The sequence below is a fragment of the Myzus persicae genome, unplaced genomic scaffold (genome assembly GCF_001856785.1).
Source record: "Myzus persicae strain clone G006 unplaced genomic scaffold, MPER_G0061.0, whole genome shotgun sequence".
NCBI lineage: Eukaryota > Metazoa > Arthropoda > Insecta > Hemiptera > Aphididae > Myzus > Myzus persicae.
In genome coordinates, this window is record NW_019103873.1 from 50361 (window position 1) to 71234 (window position 20874).

Genomic DNA, 20874 nt, shown 5'->3' on the forward strand with positions numbered 1-20874 from the left:
AACGATTTACACAATATGAAGCACAACAGATTAAATATTAAAATGTTTAAACGTTTTTAAATAAATTTAGTTATGCAATAGTAAAAATAGCTTGGTGGGAATAATAAATTATAATATTTTTTTAAGTATAGGTAATCAAATAACACATTTTATTTTATTTATTTAATCAAAATTCCTTCTTCTAAATACATAATATATATTATATAAAAACTATTTTACTATATTATTTCGTATGCTGTCATTTCGTTTAATATTTTTAATTTATTGTGTAAATATAGTGCGTATACTTACTAAAATTAATAATTTCAGTGTGGTTCAATAAATTTAATTGATTTTACAATAATGGGTTTTTTTAGTATGTTTGTTAAAACTTTTCAAGTAGAAAGAGCATTTCTAAAGTTTCATAATATATAGTTCTATATTGATTGGAAATTCTACACAAATAGTACTTTAAAGAGGTAATTTTTGTAATTTTCTTGTGGTTTATCAGGAAACTACGAAAAACTACCGTAAAACCACCGATGCACGTTATTTGCTAAGGTGTTCCTAGATTCATGATGGATATTTTATATTTTTACCACAGAATTATTTATGGATAAAATATAGTTTTTATTATAGTATTATATTGAGTATTTTATATTCTATATGGAATGTTCAAAGCTTAAGGTATTTTTTGTATTTCAGTATTTTACTGACTTTAATATTATGTAACATATTAATTTCAAAGACATTTGAATTATCAATATATTGTTGCATTAAATCATATTATCGGATTACTTTATTTTACATTTTTAAACATTTCGATAAACAGTTTATTAATGCACCTAATCGCTATTGAAATGTGCAAAGGTTTTAGTGAAGTAAGCTCTGGCAATATTTTTTTTTTATTAAAAATATACGATAAAAATATAAAATAAATACAAAATTGACATTTCCAACGGTTAATTAATGAAGTGCAGTGCTTAACGACTAATCTTAAGTGTACCAATATGCATCCTGAACGTACTTGTGATTTATTTAATTAAATAAATACCGCACTATATAATTTGATTTGATAAGATTTAATAATTTAATTTATCTTAAAAATAACATAAAGATATTAGTTGATTTGTTTGTCATTCTATTAATATTATATAACAGTTATCATTATTATTATTAATATATTTCTTAATTGTAATAAAAATAAAAAATGATATTAGGTTTTAAAAAAAAGTTCATGGTATACATTAATCGTAACATAAATATTATACCTATACTGCAATAGACGATGTTACTATTTTTTTACCTTCGTGTTAATAATTCACAGTTTTATGAAAGTCATATCAATCATCATACGTGATGATACTATATTATTGGTGAATGGCATAAATTATTATATAAATTATCATTGAAAAATTGAACAGTAATCACTCACTTCGATGGCGATCTCAAAATCTTTCTTGTCGATAGTGCCGCTGGAGTTGACGTCTGAAACACACCAAAAATAACGGTTAATAATCGTCCAATTACATCGGGAAAGTGTTTGACAGTTATACGATAGCCCATAGACGTCATAATGAAAGATGACGACGGAGAAAGATTTTCAATGATGGGCATCGCATTTGGGAACAGTTGGACGACACGAGAGTGCAGCTTGGAAAAAATGACCATCGACATTATAGAAAAACGATATCTACTTTTTTGTGATTTAACATTTTTAATTTCCAATGTTTTATGATATTATATAATATATACTCTGCAGGAAATATTTAATTACTAATAGTGAGATCGGATGTAGGCATGTCGAATTCATGATTCCCTATTTAGACAACTTCCAAGTAATAAACTGGCATATATTATACTACATGGGTAGGCTCGTTACTTAGTAACTATAATACGAAATGTATGAGGTTGAAATTAAATATTATCAATAACTTATGTTAGTTTGATTAAATTTAATACTACAGCTATTACGGTAAATAAAATAAATAGATAAGTAATACATAATCATAATGTATTAATAACATGTGATAAAATAGTGTCTGATAAACAAAATGTCAGTGGAAACATTAATTAATTCGACATAAATTAAACGATTTTACGAAAGAAGTAATTCCTAAAAGCAACAATTATAGGCAGACTTGAAAATATAATTTTTATAGTTTTGTTGTATAAAATCAATAATGGTTATTGGTAACCATGGCATTGAAAGTAGCGACGGACAAACACAACAGGTAGGTATATAAAAGGTTTTCTATACAGACTATACATATTACATAGGTAATAATATTATAGAACCTACTAAACGACAAATATGTTAATATAATAAATTACCAATGTATATTTTATAGTACACACAGTGTGGGATAAATTGTTGTTTAAGTTCGTCAGATTTTATAGTGAGAATACTGAATGTTAATACCAAGCATTGATTTCTGAAACTATTGAACAATTATTGTATGTTTAACTCACTTCAAACTAAAATACTCAATATTATGTCTTAGCTTTTAGATCAATTTTTAGGGGAAAACCATACGAAACTAAATTGAAGTATTTTTTTAAACTCTTTCAAAAATATTTTCCAATACAATAAGAAACATAATATATCAATGATTTTGTCTATAGATTGATGTGTATTATATTGTATTATAATATCATATCTATTGTTCAAAAAGTATTCCCAACATTTAAAGTGCAATTTGAATCATAGTCTTGTTGTAAGTTTAATAATTCAATCTAATTGAGTTTGACAATAAATTGATACACGTAAATAACCATATCTAATAATTATATTAAATTACCATGATATAACGTGATGTATGAAATAATTACTTTTTGCCAATTTAGAGTTTATGTAGAAAATTTGAAATGAGAGGCATGTTTATTTATTAGTTATTAATTATTATTATTACTATAATAATTAGTACCTACTACAGGTTAGAAGTTGCTGCAAACGTATACTCCAAATAATAATATACTTACATGTATGGAGTATTTTATAAAGTGTGTACTAAATATTATGTATTTTTGTAGTTATTTTAGTAAGTATGAGTTGAACAATGCAAGTTTCATTTTAAATTCTGTTTTTATGATAAAATATACAGTTTTTTTTTATTTTAAAGACTAAATAACGCACAATTGGTAATATAGGTACCTACATAATTCATAATGAAAATATGTAAAACATCTAAATAAATTATTAGATATGAATGTATGGTGATCGAGTATTTAGTATTGTAATGTGTATATGATACATTTATAATAGGCACTGTAAAAGTCGAAAATATTAATCACCAACCTTTTGTTTTTACTAGGTAGCATTGAAAAGGTAAAGACCGTCCTGTAAAAAAAATAAATCTAACCAACCTCGTCTTTGAAATCATTGTTAAATTATCACTTTTGTATATTTTAATACACAATACTGCACGGCCTATTGAATATCTTTACTGAATCATGTTCGTTCATGTATAAATGCATTAGTTTTATTGCTTTCATGCATAAATTACTTTGCATAATACATTAATAGATTTTAAGAAAATAATAATGTGTATAATGTACAGTGTACACTATGCACTACTAGTTAATAAACTAAGTGCTGAACTTTGTTGTTTAAATATTATAACTTTTTGTATGGTTTGCAATCCTTATAACAATTCTACAAAAAGTAATAAAGTTTGAGAAGCAAACTTCTATATTATGGTATTTTATGGTGTTTTTAACTTTATTTTATTCTGTCAATTTGCATTAATTATGAGCGTATACTAAATATATTCATACAATAATGTTGAAATTAATTTACTTTTCGTACCTACCTAATAAAAAAATACTCTATAGATGATAATATAATAATATCAGCATTAATCTATCTGATAATTTAAAAGAAGTGTAGTAATACATTAACGGAAAATGTTTTTTTTTTATGAACGGTTTTGTTTATGATTTTTGAATGTATATATATATATTAGGTACTTATACATAAAAAAAAAAGATAGTATTATGATAAAACTTTTTAAATATTTATACTCCATTATTGAATATGATTGATCGAATAAACATTGAAAGTGCTGTGTTTGCTGAATTGATATATTATTTTTTACTATATATTCTGATACCAAACAGTTTCTATGTATTATTATTATTTTTAATGTATCCGAAAAAAGCAGGCTAGCCGGGTCTTTCTTTATTTTTATTTATTCCTCCCTTGACATAATTTTCGTACAAAATTGTTATCGGGCTACTGTGTTCTCTCTTAGATGCTATAATAAATTAGTTAAGATAATAGGGTACATTTATTTTAAAATTAACATAATTTAATCGGGAGATATCAAATAGCATACGCTATAAAAATGTTTGTAAATATTGACCTTTTCTTCAGTAAAAGCTGTTTAGCTACTGATAACGATAAATCTGTTAACTTGGTCCATTAATCTCTTTTGTTGGATTTTCGTCGGCCAGCTCTCTTGAGCGCTATCCCAAAATTTAGCCTTTTGTTGTAACTATAATATAATATTAGGTTGTGAAATGAACCGGAGAGACGACATTCGGAAGTCGGCATCTCTACTCAACGTTGAGTATATAGGTACCGATAAAAACCACAAAGTGTTCAGACTACTGCAAATAACGGACGACAGAACTACAAAAGTAATGATATAACCAAACTGTATTCTAGGCAGAAGTGGCCTGCTAGTACAACGACCATCTGTTTTTAAAAAAAGTACTTTTAAAAAGTGTTTCATTAAGTGGGCAATAAATATTTTTAAAAAAAGTATTTAAAATGCAACTAGAATTCTTTAGAACAGGGTACATATTAAAATGCTTTCACATATTAAAAAAAAGTTGTCACCTTCATACTCGATGGTTTTTCCAGCTAAAATAAGCAATGGTTTTGAGTTTTCTTTATTAAGTTTAAACATAGATAGTCTCATTTAGGAGAGGCAAGAGTTTGTGGTATAGGACTAAGTTTATTTTTAGTGTAATTAGTTTTCTCCCGAGATGTTCTCTGAAGCTCTAAAATTTGTTTAATTTCCAGTAATATTAATGACTTACACACAATCATAGTGCGGCCCATTTAGATTAGACTAAGAAAATATTCGTGTCATGAATGTAAACAATTATTGTATCATGGATATAGGTAAATAACAGCCCTTTGGATAACGATTCGATATTATCTTTAATGCATTGTTTATTTTTGTATCTTTAAACGAAGTTGTTTGTATAAAACTAAAATATATGTTGTTGAATTCCTAAAAAAAAAAACTACCGATTCAATATGCATTAACATTCTTAAACGTTGCTACCAACATTTTGTATTTAAAATAAATATTAAACACGTATGGGAATAAAAGGGCTTAAAAAAGTAACCGAGTACAAGAGTACCTACATATTATTATTATGTAAATATTGCAGGTAGCGGTATTCAAAATTATACTTTTCAATGCTAGCTCCCAAGAGACACTTCGGAAAATTGGGCTATAGCTAACCGACGTTCGTCCCCGATGTATTTCCCGTAAATTTTGAATGTCCAACGTCGAAACAGCCTATCCTTGACCGAATAATCTCAGAGTGTTCATAAGGCGTTCTTGATCACTGGTCGCCCGGAAATTGCACTCTCGATCAGTGAAGGATCACGTCACAGAGATCGTACGTGACTGGACCACGGTGACTCCAAAATATGGTGTCCTGCCCTGACGCTTTCTTAGGTTAGGTATACAGGTCCTTAACTAGCACCCCCCGATTATTTGGAGTTAAAAATATTGTCTAAAGTGTAGTTTTGAGTTTATAAGAATGAGTTTATTCCAGTTTGTATTGGTAATGCGCTGATGCCATGGACATAAATTTCCTGTTTAAATATGTTTAGTATATTTAAATTGAATGAAACAAATGTAAAAACAAAAATGATGAAAGTAGTGAAAATGTGCATGATCCTGATCGCATCCCTTGTTCATTGAAGGATGTAATAGTCGTTGTAATAATTATCGGTTGTAATATACCGAACAAAAAAATATTCTCTATTGAAAATCAGGTTCATTTCAATTTCGATTTGTTTTAAAGTAGTAATTTATAATTTTATTTGAAACGAAATTAATTTATGCCTGGTGTGTATGACTGAATAGCCTTATAGGAGGCTAGGGGCGAAGCCCCCTCGGGTCACTTTAGGGTGAAATATTTTAGCACTCCCGAGTTTAAGACTCAATGTGCACCTATGTATTCCTCAGTAAGTTCAGAATTTCAGATATGACCGTTTAAACTTTAAAGGACTAGGAAGGATTCTTTCAGACATTGACCACATTATACAATCTGTGCTGTGATCGTATAGAACTCTGAGCGAGCACTAATCTCAGTTGAATTTATCAACATCGTAAGCCACGCTGAGACTATAATACGTGAATTATTTTAGTTTTGGATGATTAGGTGACTTCATACCTTTTTTTAAATACTTCGTAACTTTGATTTTCTCGTTTGTATAGTGTTCATAAAGTTCATAAATAATATATATTATATATATGTATGAAATCATTGTATAAAAAGTTATAAAAAAATTTAAATGATGAATGCTTATCCAGCAATAAATTAAAAAGTTTGTGCTTTCATACACACTACATTGGTTACTTATAAATAGCTGTTATCAAATATTACGTTTTTATGTTATTATTATGTTAAATATCTTATAAGTTTTGAAAAAAAATGAAAAAAAAATCATTTGAAGCATTTCGAAATTATTCAGCGAAAACTCCATAGTTTTATGTACTTACACTTGGGAATGTGGATTATATTGGCAGTATAACTTTTGCTAATAACAAATACTGCAAGTAAACAGGCAGATAAATAAATCTCTAGGGAAAGTTTCAATTTTATAAATCTTAAGCTAACGCTTTAGTATTTATACATAAATTATAGCATTTGGTTTACACAAGTTGACTTTATGGGTTTTTTTTTGTTGTTTTCTGTTTAACGTTAAATATATTTAGCATTACCGTAAAAGTTTTTTTCGATGGAAATATTTTGGCATATATTTATATACATAATATCACAATACCTACATGATAAATGATAAGTGTTTTAACAATCATAATTTAAGTGATTCGGAAATCGGTTTATAGACATCATTGTTGGGTTTAAAAAGGAGCATTTAAGAAATAAACACCTAATTGTTATTTTAATAATTTACAATTAAACAAAGCAAATTGTACTTACATAGGAGAAATAAAAAAATCGATAAATATAAAAACGAATAATATCAAAATTATTTAAAAAATAATGTATTTTAACACACAAACAAAATACAGATATTCAGTACAATTTTATATTATTATACTGTTGGGAGAAAATCGGTCACATAAATCTTTGGATAAATGGTGTTATGACTAGGTACCTATTAGATTATCATATATTACACCACCGTATAAGAGAGCACCTATAGAACGGAACGAATATATGTTTATTAAATGATAATATACTATTTGAAAAGTTTCTACAGGAATTTTCACATCTTTAAGCTAATTATAGGTTACCTGTTAATATTTGAATGCTTATTTTTCGCAATAGTCATTCACTTATAGAGTACTAATTATACTATTATATTATATGTACTTTATATACGCACGACGGAGTTGATGTTTGCACTTTATTAAGTATGTATTATTAAAAGTTGAAACTATTACACCATTATAATTATATGTTAGTTCGAAACTGTTAGTGCCTGCATGTTAGTTGGATAAGATAATAATAGGAGCATATTATTAAATATAGACCAGCCTTTATTTTTCAAGTTTCGTAAACACTTTTGAACCTACACCGCATTTAGTATTTGAATAGTCTTGTAAAGTTTATAACAATGTTTGGATTAATTTCCCTTGGTTTTAAGCTAAATTTAAACATAATATTTATAAGTTAAGACTTAAATGTATATCTAAGTTGTATATTCAATAAGACCGTTTTCCGTATTATTTTTAGATATGTTAGATAAATAAATCAATAATTATTTAGGAGCAGAAAACTATTTTTATGTTTTATTTATGTTTTATTTTTTTTATTTATTCTTCTAATAAATTTCAAAATAAACAAGTAGAATAACTTTTGGAGCATTTGTCATGGAGGAATATTGGCTCAGAATTAATATATTGTGACGCAATCTTAAATTTTAAAATTTTAAAATTATTTTAGAGTTTTATGGAGAATAAATATTTTGTAAGGTGTCTTGTGGTTTGGTATACTAAAATTATTTGGTAAACTTATTAATAAAACTTAAATAAAACGAACAGTCATTATAAATACCTACTATTTGAATATTGATTTCTTAATTGTCCGTACATTCTATAGAATATTCCTCTATCTATCATTTTTATAATTTATGTTATTTTATTCAAAAAATATATAATTTATATGTAAGCATAACTTTTTTCAATTTTTACTAATTTTCTTTTTTACTACCTTATAGAATATTATATATTATAATGTGTAGCATATTATACGCTTATACATTCAGTTTGATATAGATTGTAATGATTGTATATTATATTGCAATCTTTGTAGTAAAAATGAACGATGTATGTGTGGGGCTTATGGACTTGAAAACTACTGAACCAATTGGAATCAGAATTTGCACAAATATTCTCTGAGACTCGGCAAGCGTTCTTTGCTTCGAGTCTCAACTCATATGGATGGTTAGAGGCTCAAGCCTTACATGAATTTCGTTTTGGCTCACACGCGAATATCAAATAATTTTTTTGTTTATAATGTTTATATACATTATAGGTTACAGGGTTATTGTTAGTTACAGAAATAAAAAATGAAAATATACATTTATTATAGCCTAGCTCATACCAATCATGCGTTGCTATAGGACTTTTGAAGGACTTTTGAAATAAAAGAAAATAATAATAATTTAATAATTGTGTGTTATTCAAATGTATTCAAAAAATGCCACGTCCATAGCTTGTAGCTCATAGTAGATTCAAAAACAACTTTTATACTCTTAACAAACTTTAATAGAAAAATTTCATAAATCGGTTTTAGAGATATCAGGAAAGTTTAAATAGTATAGTTTTAACCACGTTCGAAAATATACAAAATGCTATATGAAATCCACCACACTCGGGCGGATTGCCCATCTCAGTCGAATTAGTTTACAAAAGTACACCGATCCGGATTTGCCGCGTGAATTGACTACCGAGGTATACTAAAACCAAAATTCACCGATATAGAGCTATATTTTAGGTTTATCCGCTTTTCCCGGGTAAAGTTGGGTTACACCTAGGTAGATGCAAGTAGAGTTACACTTATACAAATTAAAATATACATATTATACAAATTCCATACAAATTAAAATCTTGTATGTGACTGACATTATTTTTAACTATTAATGTATATATATATATTTTTATTCCTAGGCCTTGTACCTACCCTAAATTAGTAATTAACTTGTTTCGCGTCCATACAATATATATTTTAATTTCTTAATTTTAAATCTAGAATTCAAAAGAATCTAATGTAATTTAATTTTAAAAGCAGACACGTATAGTTACTAGTTGCACATATGTCTTGTATTATATTTTTATGATATATGTAGTATAGTATTTCTGTATTGAAGGTGTTGTCTCTTACAATATTTTGAATAAATTATATTTATAGTTTTCTGTTCACTAAGTCTCTGTATAACAGTTGTTTCGGCTTTTCGAGTGAACATTTCTTTATGAAAATATATTGGTAGGTACTTCATTGAACCGATATTTACGTATTTATATATCTACTTACTTTTTACCTAAACTGAGTTCCATGAAGTTAGTTAAGAAATTATATTATAAACACACATACATACAAAAAATGAAATGCAATATTGCTTCAAGTGAATACATAAAAGTAGAAAACAGTTTTATATCTGCAAATATTATTTATATTTTATTTGGTAAGTAAATTGGATACTTTATACAGTAAAAACTTGTTTTTACAACTTTGAATAATCGCTGCATATTTTTATTAAATAAATCATTATAATAATTTTGAAGTACATTTTCATCAATTCTCTTTGTAATAAACCAGATAGAACATAAATTAGGTTTCAATTTCTTTAGTGCATCTACACAAAATATAATTTTATTAGTTATTACTATAGTAGATATACACTTTTTCACTCTCCCCAAAAGTAATATTAAATTCAATACTCTATACATCTTATTGCCTTGACATATTATTAAGGTGAAAGAAGGTTTATTTTTATATGATAATATGTAACCTAATAATTGATGTTAACTTTATTATTTATTTAAATATGAAAATATTTTCTAGACACTAAGCAACGTTTGTTCTATCAAAAACCAAATTATTGAACCAGTGAGACTTTTAAAGATTAAACAATATTTTTTGACTAGACTATAACTTATTATTTTCAATTTTTCATCGGAGAATAATTTAATGTATTAATAAAAACCTGCATATTATAAAATATTAGAAGATGAACAGCCCAAAAAACTCAAATTTAATATGTTAAGAAAATAAAATATTTGTGGATACTAGGCATCCATCATCCAATCGAATTGAACATGAAATCGAGTAATTATAATCTAGACTAGTCAAAAGGTTTGTGTTGGATATTTTTTACTATGACAGATTAAAAGTGGCTTGTATATGAATAGGGAAAATATTTATTCATTGGTTATAAAAATAGAATAAACACTGAACAGTGAATTTAGAAGCTTTATATTCTGTTGAGCTCAGAATTTCAGAAGGATTCGGACATCGTAAGCCATTAAATAGAGTAAAACAATAGTTAATACACATCACAATATCACATAAATTATAAACTATATTATTCATATATAGTACAGACCTGTACAGCATATTCTCTTTAGTTAGAAATGGCTAGGTAAGACACTAACCATAATTATTAGTTATTACCATCTTATTTATATTATAGATTATTGGTTGAAAATATGAATGTAGGATACCTAGTTTGATGAGTAGAAAAATATTATTATTTACTACCCATGCTTGGGTGTTGAGAAAAACTTAGATTTGTTTATAATATGTATTATAAAGAAAGGAAAATGTTCGTCTTGCTGGAATTCAACAGAATTTAGATATAATTATATAACCTTAAAAAAAAGTTATAAATAATGATAATTTCACAATTAGCTTATAATATTAAAAATTCATATTATGAGTAGGTAGGTACCCCACTTTAACTCGTTATGTCACAAGAATATGCAATTATGAATTCTCAGAAAAGTTTTTGAAAGAGACACTAGAATTCTTAAGTTGGAATATTCATCAACATTAAATAATATTTAATTAAGACGGATACAGTTCCCAATTAAACATTAATATAGGTAGTTGAGTAGTTCTAGAATCTATGTTGTCAAACTCAAAGTAATAAGTGATTACCACTGCAAATAAAATGTTTATTCTCCGAAATACTATTGAAAATAGTAGATTTATGGTTCGATGCATTAACAAATTACGATTTATAAATGTAAAATTATCATAATATCCTTCTAACAATATGGTTTATTAGATATTTTTGCAATAATTTGCTTATCTATTTTCGTCAAAAACATTTAGATGCTTACCATATATGGATATATTTAAACATTTCAAACATAGATTTTGCATGAAGATTATATATGTTGATTGTATGGTTAGATTTTATCAAAATGTTTTTTGATTAAATATAACTAGTTTAATGAAAATATTGGATTTTGTTTTTTTTAAGACTGCTATTTTCAAAATAAATTATTAGGCAAAAATATATGTAATAATAATGTTTTATTATTTTCAATTCAAGGTTTTACAGGTATTACATATAGCTCACTAGAAAAATAAATTATTATTTTTTATTTCATGTTTTTAGTAAGCACATAATGTATGTTTTGGAAAATAAGCTTTTTTACTCGATTTTAAGTAGTATATTATTAAAAAACAATGGTTAGCATATCACGTTTATAATAGTTAAAAAAATACAATAAATATATTTACCGAAGAAGACATTGAAGACGTACATGAGCTTGTTCTTTCTGAATTGTGAAATTGAAGACATTATTATTTGCTTTCTGGAGTTTTTCTTGGGTTTTTATCTAAAATAATAAAAAACATAGTATTAGAGAACAGAATCTTTACAACAAATTTAAAAAGATACATTATTTGGTACATCCATTAAAATTGTCAAGTATAAAAACCAGTGTTCACTGTAGTACTACCATGTAGAGAGTAATAGGAAGGAAGGAGGAAGCTGTTGAAGTTTTTTTTTCTTGTAGAAAATATAAACATTTTCAGTGTACCAAATCAATATATAATAAATATTATTCTTTGAATGTTGAATTACTATTTCAGTTATAAGATACCCACAGAATCGTAAAATCCTACTTTTTTAGTACTTTATAAATCGTTCTACACACTCCATTAGAAAATGTGTACTATACGTCTTTACATGATTTAAAGAGTCTTTAATTTCTATGAACTTATTATTAATGTGATTGACAACCACATCATTAGTTTGTATTGTTTATTCGTATGTATTTCTTCTAAAGTTAACTGATGACTATTATTACTATTTACAGACTGACGTTTGTCATACTGTACAAGAAAATACAGTTATATTATTATAAAAATTAAAGTTTGAATTTTGTTTTGGTTCTAAATCACTTTGATTTTTTCCCAATGAAAAAACGATCACAATGCGATCCAATCGTTCATTTTTTCAAAATATTTTATATAGTTATTCGTTCTTGGTATACCTTTTACAGACCTCGTTCCAATTTTCCACAAAATCATATGAAACGCCTGCCAAGCCAAATGGGCTATATCACTGCCAAAATTCACCTTAGGGTATAGAAGCGTATCGCCCACAATTACTTCCCATACATGACTTCTGAGAACTGAAAATATCCACGAACCTCGTAGGTAGTAGACTTATCCTGTTTACGCTTCGGTTAAAACTTTTTCCTAAATCATTTCATTCGACTTCATTCCAATTACACCTTTACATATATGCCTCTAATACGTCAAAATTAGCTTTCCGATTTAAAATGTAATTTTAATTTTTACTTTTTATATACATGAATTTCCGTGCTATAAAATTTTATAAATAAGGTTTAAATTGTTTTATTTAAAATGAATTATCAAATAATTTTTGAACATAAGCACATAGACATAAGTAACCACTCATAAGCAAACGTAATTATAGTGTAACAATAAACACATTGAACATCGGTGTATTAACAGAATTAGCTATAGTGTATAAAAAGTTTAATATATCATTCTTGTATGTCACTGGAAACATAATAATTTACTAATCCATTTTAAAAATGTCAACAGTGGGAAGATTTCTGGCGACAATGGTGCAAATAGTTCATTTTGTATTTCATACCACACACGGTCAAAACTTTTGGCGGCTAATGCAAAATTCATTAATAGTACTTTGTCATCTAAACACAAAAAAAGTTTTCAAAAGAGGTAGTGTTTTTGAATTTTAAATTTCCCAACAGCCGGATGCAGACTGCGAAGCTTCCGAATTCCGTTTAGCCCTCGGGTGAGTGTTTGGACATCCGGTATGCAAAATTCGTCGGAAAACAATCTTTCGACCTCCAGTGTAACAAAAATGTCATCGTGTATTTCGGTACCTAGGCAATATATATTAATAAAAATTTATAAAATGCACCCTTCACGCCGTTTGATAGATTCATTGTGGTTTTTTATTCTCTTCTGGCAGTACGGTTTTGAAAAATAGCATGTCGAAAGGCTTCATGATAATATTAGCATTTATAAAAGATTTAGTGACTTTTATAACGCTGTCGGGCGACGAAAAGAAAAACGAAATATTATTAAAATATTTGATAAGTTTACGGTGTCAGTAGAATACTTGAGTTATAAAAAGTTATCGATATAAAATGATGGATAAATTTTCAGCTGATTTTATTCCTGTTTATCGATTAGAATTGTAAACAGAAAACACAATACACCGAAATAATATAATTTAGAGAACAGGGTCGTCCGCAAGGGGGTACAAAAAGATAATATTCATGTCTATAGTATTCTGGTATTCAATGGCAAGGTTAAAATAAGTGTACACAAAAATAAATTTCACAATTTCACAAGTTCTATAGAATGGGTCATCAATAATATGGCGTGTGTACACTGTACAATCAACTTATAAGCCAGATCATATTCAAAATAATTTTAACTTATAAATTATAATAGTACAAAACATTAAATTTATTCATAATATGGTAAATGTTAGTGAAATAATAGTAATTAATTCTTGTCGTCAGATTTTCTGGAAATAGTTTTTTTGGAACGCTGTTCAGTATAAAGTGCTTATAGTACATTTTATTAATAACAAGCTTTTGTCATCAAATATATTGGTCTGAATATTGAAAAAAAAACAATAAAATATGCATTTTTTGATAAAATTGGAGGGGAGACTTTAAATAATTAACACAAACAGTGCGAAAAATTAAAATGGTTAAGATAAAACATAACCTGTGTTAGAACGAATTTGTTGAGTAATACCAACATTTTAATATAATATTATATTTGCCTATACATAGTATATACATAAATATATTCATGATTAAATTAAATGATTTTATTTAAAATATTTTTTCGGATTTTGTCTTGACTTAAATAATAACAATATGTTATATATTATATTTATCTTATTTAAACAGTTATCGTACAAAAGTACTTTTACTTTGATAAGATCTTTAAACTATTCGGACAATTTGTGAAAAACTCCTGAGCATGTTATTGACATCACTTTATTTCAAAGAAAATTAATTAGGTACTGAAAATAATTTTTAATACCATAGTCACCGTAAAATATTATATTCCGAGCATAAATTGTTAAAAGTTTTAATTAATCGAATTATAAACTTTTTATTTGTTTTATTTAAATATGTACCTATTGTACCTATACATATAAATCAGTTTCAGGATCGAGTAAAAATATAATTTTGAAAAAAAATTTCATATCCATTACAATATTTCTATAATTATGATTCTATTGAACATAAATCATTCATAGTAATAAATTATTTTTAAATTAATTGAAATATAAAAATGAAAGAAACGAGTTCTTTTGTAAGTTATATGATGTTAAAATAATGTATTATGAAAATATAATTGTATATAAGCGACATAATAGACTATATATTTCTACTTTGCCGGGTTAATAATAATATATTTGTAAAGTTCAAATTTATGGGTCTTATGTCTAAGATTGTATACATCACGGTCAAGAATATTGCTATCTCGGATATAATTTACCGCCTGAGGAAATTTTGATCATCTTCCACCCTATCGCCGTAACCCTATCTTATATTGCGGCTTCGGCACAATAACTGTCCAAACTCTAAAATAAAGTACATCCAAAACGGATGTACAAAACGTCCGGGTAACGTTCATTTTCCGTGTCACTATTCAATTCTCCCCCCCCCCCTCTCACTTGTATCTCGTCCATTCTTTGCGTCAGTAACACCCTGTACATTTTTTGAGTAAGGTCTGAATAAATAATGAGTAATCGAGGGTTTTTTGCCCTACCGAATATCATTGAGCTCGTCACGTAATTCCTTGTTTTTGTACAAATTCAATAACCCCGTTAACCTTTTATATATAATACATACGCGTGTGTGTTTGGGTGTATAAAACATTTTTGGAATATATATTTTAGTAGGGAAATATTTGAAACACGTTTTGTATGTTGATTTACAAAATTAAATATATTATCGTATCGGTATCAAAAAAAAAAAAAAACACACACACACAACCTCACACGCACCCACACACATTTCAGTACACATAAACGCGAATTCATACATGTGAAAATAATGACCATTTGAACAACGTTTTATGTAATCTATCTATTGATTATAAACGATGTTTATAATTTACAACATGTAGACAGAGGTAGGTACATATTAATATTGTACTACTATTAGCTATATAATAGTTAAATTTTACTAAAGTTAAATTTTAAGCAATTTTGTATGAAAATAAGATACTAACTACCAAGTGTAATTACTTACACACAATATAGAAAAGGCACCTACTTACATATTTTATACCAGAATACCTATGACGTATATGGTATATTTCAGATATTTGTTTACAATTTATTTATGAATATTATACAAAAACTTCAATGTATGTTGTATCTATTGACTATTATTATATAAACATGTAAACCATACCTATTATGTTAACATTATTTGATTGTAAAAATAAAATAAAACTATAATGCCATAATTTGAATGACACGGTAAGTTATAGGATATAAATATCATAAAAGACAATACGCTATACTCGAGTACTAAAAGTTTCATATTATAGCTACTCATAGAATGGAAATATTGAACCCAAATAATACACTCGTCGCGAGTTATTCCCTACGAACGTTAAGTTTGGTATTCATTTTTGGAAAACTATACCAAAAAACAAATGATTTAATATTTTAATTTTAAAGTAAATGCATACACAGCCTTTTAAAACAAAATACTTCATACCTAGTTAAATCTTAAAATCGGTATAAAAATAATTGAATACATTTTAAACGTTACCATCCATCTTATAACTATTTTAAACTTCATATAATATTTCTAAATGGTAAATATGAAATAATCTACCAGTCATCCAGACATTTTTACTTTCGCTGAATTTAAATAATTGGTTTAAATAGGTAATATGATAATACTGTCTTTTCCCAGCTGTAATATATATTTTATAATCAAATTTCAGGAAAACAGAATGTGTTGTAAACTGATGTAGAAATGTAGTATTATTCCCACATTTTGAAATAAAATCGTAAAGCATTTTCATCAGTCGTCATCCAAATCAAATACCAAAAGTGAATTTAGGTTTTTATAAAAAAATATATGATTTTACTCGAACACTAACGAGCAGATTTTCTGAAGATAAATCGAAAGAAGTTTTGAATAAAATCAAATATAATATAAGATGTACAAATAAGAACATCCATCAATTTATTTCAGACCATACAAAATCATATAATATAATACTTGACCATAAAGTCTAACAAGAAAAAGAAAAAAACCCGTGAAAATAGTTTTTTGGTTAATACGTTGAAATATTATATTTTATTCAGGAATTATGAAGTAACGCACAAAAGACGCTTTCGAATATCAGACATGGCCGTGTATATATATGTATTTTCGAAAGACTGGAATATACACTTTGAGGTTTCTAAAATATTTATACCGCATTCTAAAAGTTTTGCGAACACAATTCAAAAAGTATTTTCATTATTATATAATAATATGATGTAAGTATTGGGCTTCATAAAATATTTAATACAATGCAATAATAAAATAAGATATGATAAGCATATACCAATTAAAAAACATTATTTATTATAAAATATATTTTAAATTTTAATTCTTATTATATCATTATGCATTAGGGATTAAAAACGTCTGCAACATCAAATGTGGGTGTAGAAACAAATGCGTCGGGATATAAATGTAGATTATTTAAACTTCAGGTGGAATCAGTGGAATGAGCGTATACAGAATATTTTAGCATTCTAATTAGAAAATTATACCGCAAGTTTATACATATCTAAAGTATTTTAGACTTGGTACTGTAAAAGATAATATATTTTAAACTGGCTTTGGAGTTCAATCATCATAAGCTTAATAAATTATTTTAATTTTAAAAGACGTATTAGTCCGACGATAAAATGTGATTGAGTGTACTTTTTTTTTCTAAATCAATAAATTCAAACTATTTTAATATCAAAAGTCCATAACGACAATTATACAACGGGCATATGATTTCGAGTTCTATCGCATACATTAAACTATAATAATTTTAAACAATATTGTGCGAGTTAGTTTAAGTACCAGCTTGATGTTCGCTGTTCGAGAACAACAGCTGTTCATTCAACAGATTTATAAGTATTATAATCCTATTAATTTTGAAATGCTTTTTAAATCACACATTCTAATAATATATGACAGGGATCACCAAATGACGGCCCGTGGGCCACATCCGGCCAGTGGATGAATTTTTTACCGGCCCGCAGACAAGGAGAAAAGAAGCCGATAATTTCATATCTTTGTACATTAGTTTTGGCCAATCGGCCGTGGCATATTATAATAAATATTATGTACTTTGCATTTTTATGGCCCACGAGAATTTTCAGAATTTTTAACGTGGCCTACTGGAAGTATTAATTGGTGACCCCTGATATAGGATATATTATTAATTTAATAAAACTCAATATTTTCTCCGCTACAAAATCCGTGAAATGATCAAGCAGCAGTGCAGTTGGGTAGTAGATAGGTTTTGATTTTATTTATTGTTTTTAATAATTTACATCAACGACGAATACGCGTACTACGTAATGCCACACAACATAATATCTATATGCGTACACTTAAGAGATTTGATACAGGCAATTTTAGTGAAAATTTAAGAAAATTTAAAATTTAAATGTTACCCATCAATATTCTAATATACGCATTCAAAATAACTTTTGTAGACGGTCCTACGACACAGTACCGTTGTTAGGAGGTAGTTACATAGGGTAATAACAAAACTACATAAAAATAAAATATAATAACGGTTTCGTGCCACAGAAAACACAGAAAGCAACAGTTATAGAAACAAAATGTTGATCGCGCGTGTAACGAAGGGAACATTCACTGTAGGATATCTTTTTTTTATTTTTTCGGTATTACGTTTACGAAAAAAGCCATTCTATAGTTTTCAGAACATGTTTATAATATAACAAAAGAACAGTATAATAAGTCCCTAATTATATTTTCGTTACATCAGAAAGAAAAAATCATAGAAATGTAAAACTATATTATTGTACATCATTTAAAAATGGTGTAGCCGTGTGTAGGTAGTTCTTCTCTTCCTACATGGCGGTGAAAATGCAGTTGTCTTTCAACTATACCCTTGTAGTAATATAATGTAGGACTACAACGACCTGAGTGATTCATTCCCCGACGGTTTTTAACAAACAATTTTCGGTGTGTGGCTCGACCGGGACCTAGCTACATATATATAGCTATAGTACAATACGCTCGCGGTTATTGCAAAGGCCGCCGCCGGCCAAACCGTGACAGCCGGGCCAAGTTGGAGAAAATTAAAAACAGACGAGAGCCCGTGATTAACGAGCCGCCACCTATATACACGAATATAATGTATATATTGTGTTGTGTTCGCGTATTGAAGGATGATCGTTTTTAACGGGCGCACACTTGTTATGTGTCATCGGCCGGAACAAGTCGCTCGGGGAATATTTATCGACGCGATCGCCGCCGCTGGCTCGCCCCCTCCTCCTCCTCCTCCTCCTCCTCTGACCAGCCCAATCCGCAGTCGAGGTGTCCCACCCACACCCTCTAATAATGACGTGTTTATATTATATATACACGGTTATATACGTGCCCGGGCCATTGCGGTGGCGGTGGTCTTTTGTCTTTAAACAATTTCGCTGACTGCCCTGACGTATAATACATACATATAATATATGATATATATTTATAGGTATTTGTGTATGTGTGTGTGTAGATACAGGTATTGGCATATAGATATATATTTATATATGATATGCTCGCCACACGGCGTGTTTTCTGTGTACAACATAATATTATATTAGTACATAATATATATATACGTATAGGTAGGTAAACGTGCTCCGGGACCCGTTTATTGTGCCGATACGGCCGAATATCGTCACGTTCGCGGCACCGACGAAATATTCATCGATTACTCGGGATTAATGCACAATATATGTATATAGTACCTACATTATAATAATATATTGCATCGTATTAGCCTTTATCGTCGACGGTAGGTAGGCCTTACTGTGGCTATTGTCGTCCGTATTATTGCGCACACAGCGTGTCTATTATGCATACAGAGTTCCCTTTATTTGTGTACTAATAATAATCTATATACATTGTATGCATGTATTAAATACGCAATATCTGTGTAAAACAGGATGTCAATAAATTGTTGTCATACATTTTAGTTCAAAGGAAAAATTGGTATAATTGTGTAGGAGGTCGAACCATATTATTAGGAACCCATGCGTGGCGCCGTGGCAGACACTGCGAGAGTGCAGTGATTTAAATGCCCCAAAAACCATCGGAATATTAAAAGCCTTAGAAATGATTAAATCATGCTGTAAATTTAGTTAATAAAACAATTCAAGTGAGCATATCTGTAAAATTTCTAGATAACCATTTTGATAAAAAATTAACCTGGATGACTCACATTAAATATGAAAGAAAATCTTAAAATCTTAGACTTCTCAATCGAAGGCAACTTCTTTGTCCGAGAATCTCCCTGGGAAGGAACATTCTAATTTATGAACAATTGATTCGTCCTTTAATGATAAATGGCAATTAACTTTTGTGATATAGCAAACAGACTAACATTTTTCATTGTCTTAAAAATAAATTACCGCCTAATAAGTAATAACCTAACTTATAACCAGAGAATTAATGTCACTTAAATTTCCTTTACTCCACTACGCTTCCACTTAATACGTTCATCATATTTTTTAACTGTATATTTATTTCTTTATTTGCTAATAAAATACAGGCTTGGCAAAAACTACCGAGGTAGGTATTTACAAATAGTATAAATTCAGTAGATTTTTTATTGTATACTCCTGTAAATACACATATTGTACATTTTTCTGTTTCAATAAAAATAAAATAAATGATAACTTCAAAATAATATCTTGTATCTACAACACCAACACTACATTTAACGAAGCTCATTGAATAAAACAAATATAATCAATCGGTACTTTACTGTATCGATAAAAAAACAAATGGAAATAGTTTTATACTAGTAAATGGTATATGAAGTAGTTCACTTCAACATGTTTCATATTTTTACACATATAAATTTAATGATAATTTAAGA

The 20874-nt window shown here is 27.8% G+C and overlaps 1 protein-coding gene across 1 annotated transcript in view; it reads right to left on the reverse strand.

Annotated features, from left to right (window-relative positions):
• The window catches only part of LOC111035715 (calexcitin-2), an 84552-nt gene that overhangs the window by 25566 nt on the left and 38112 nt on the right, over positions 1-20874 (reverse strand). Inside the window, exons 2-3 of the mRNA XM_022317445.1 lie at positions 11950-12047; positions 1415-1467 (exon numbers count right to left, since the gene is read on the reverse strand). Of these exons, the coding sequence (XP_022173137.1) occupies positions 1415-1467; positions 11950-12010 (114 nt within the window). The 5' untranslated portion in view covers positions 12011-12047. The remainder of the gene's footprint in view (positions 1-1414; positions 1468-11949; positions 12048-20874) is intronic.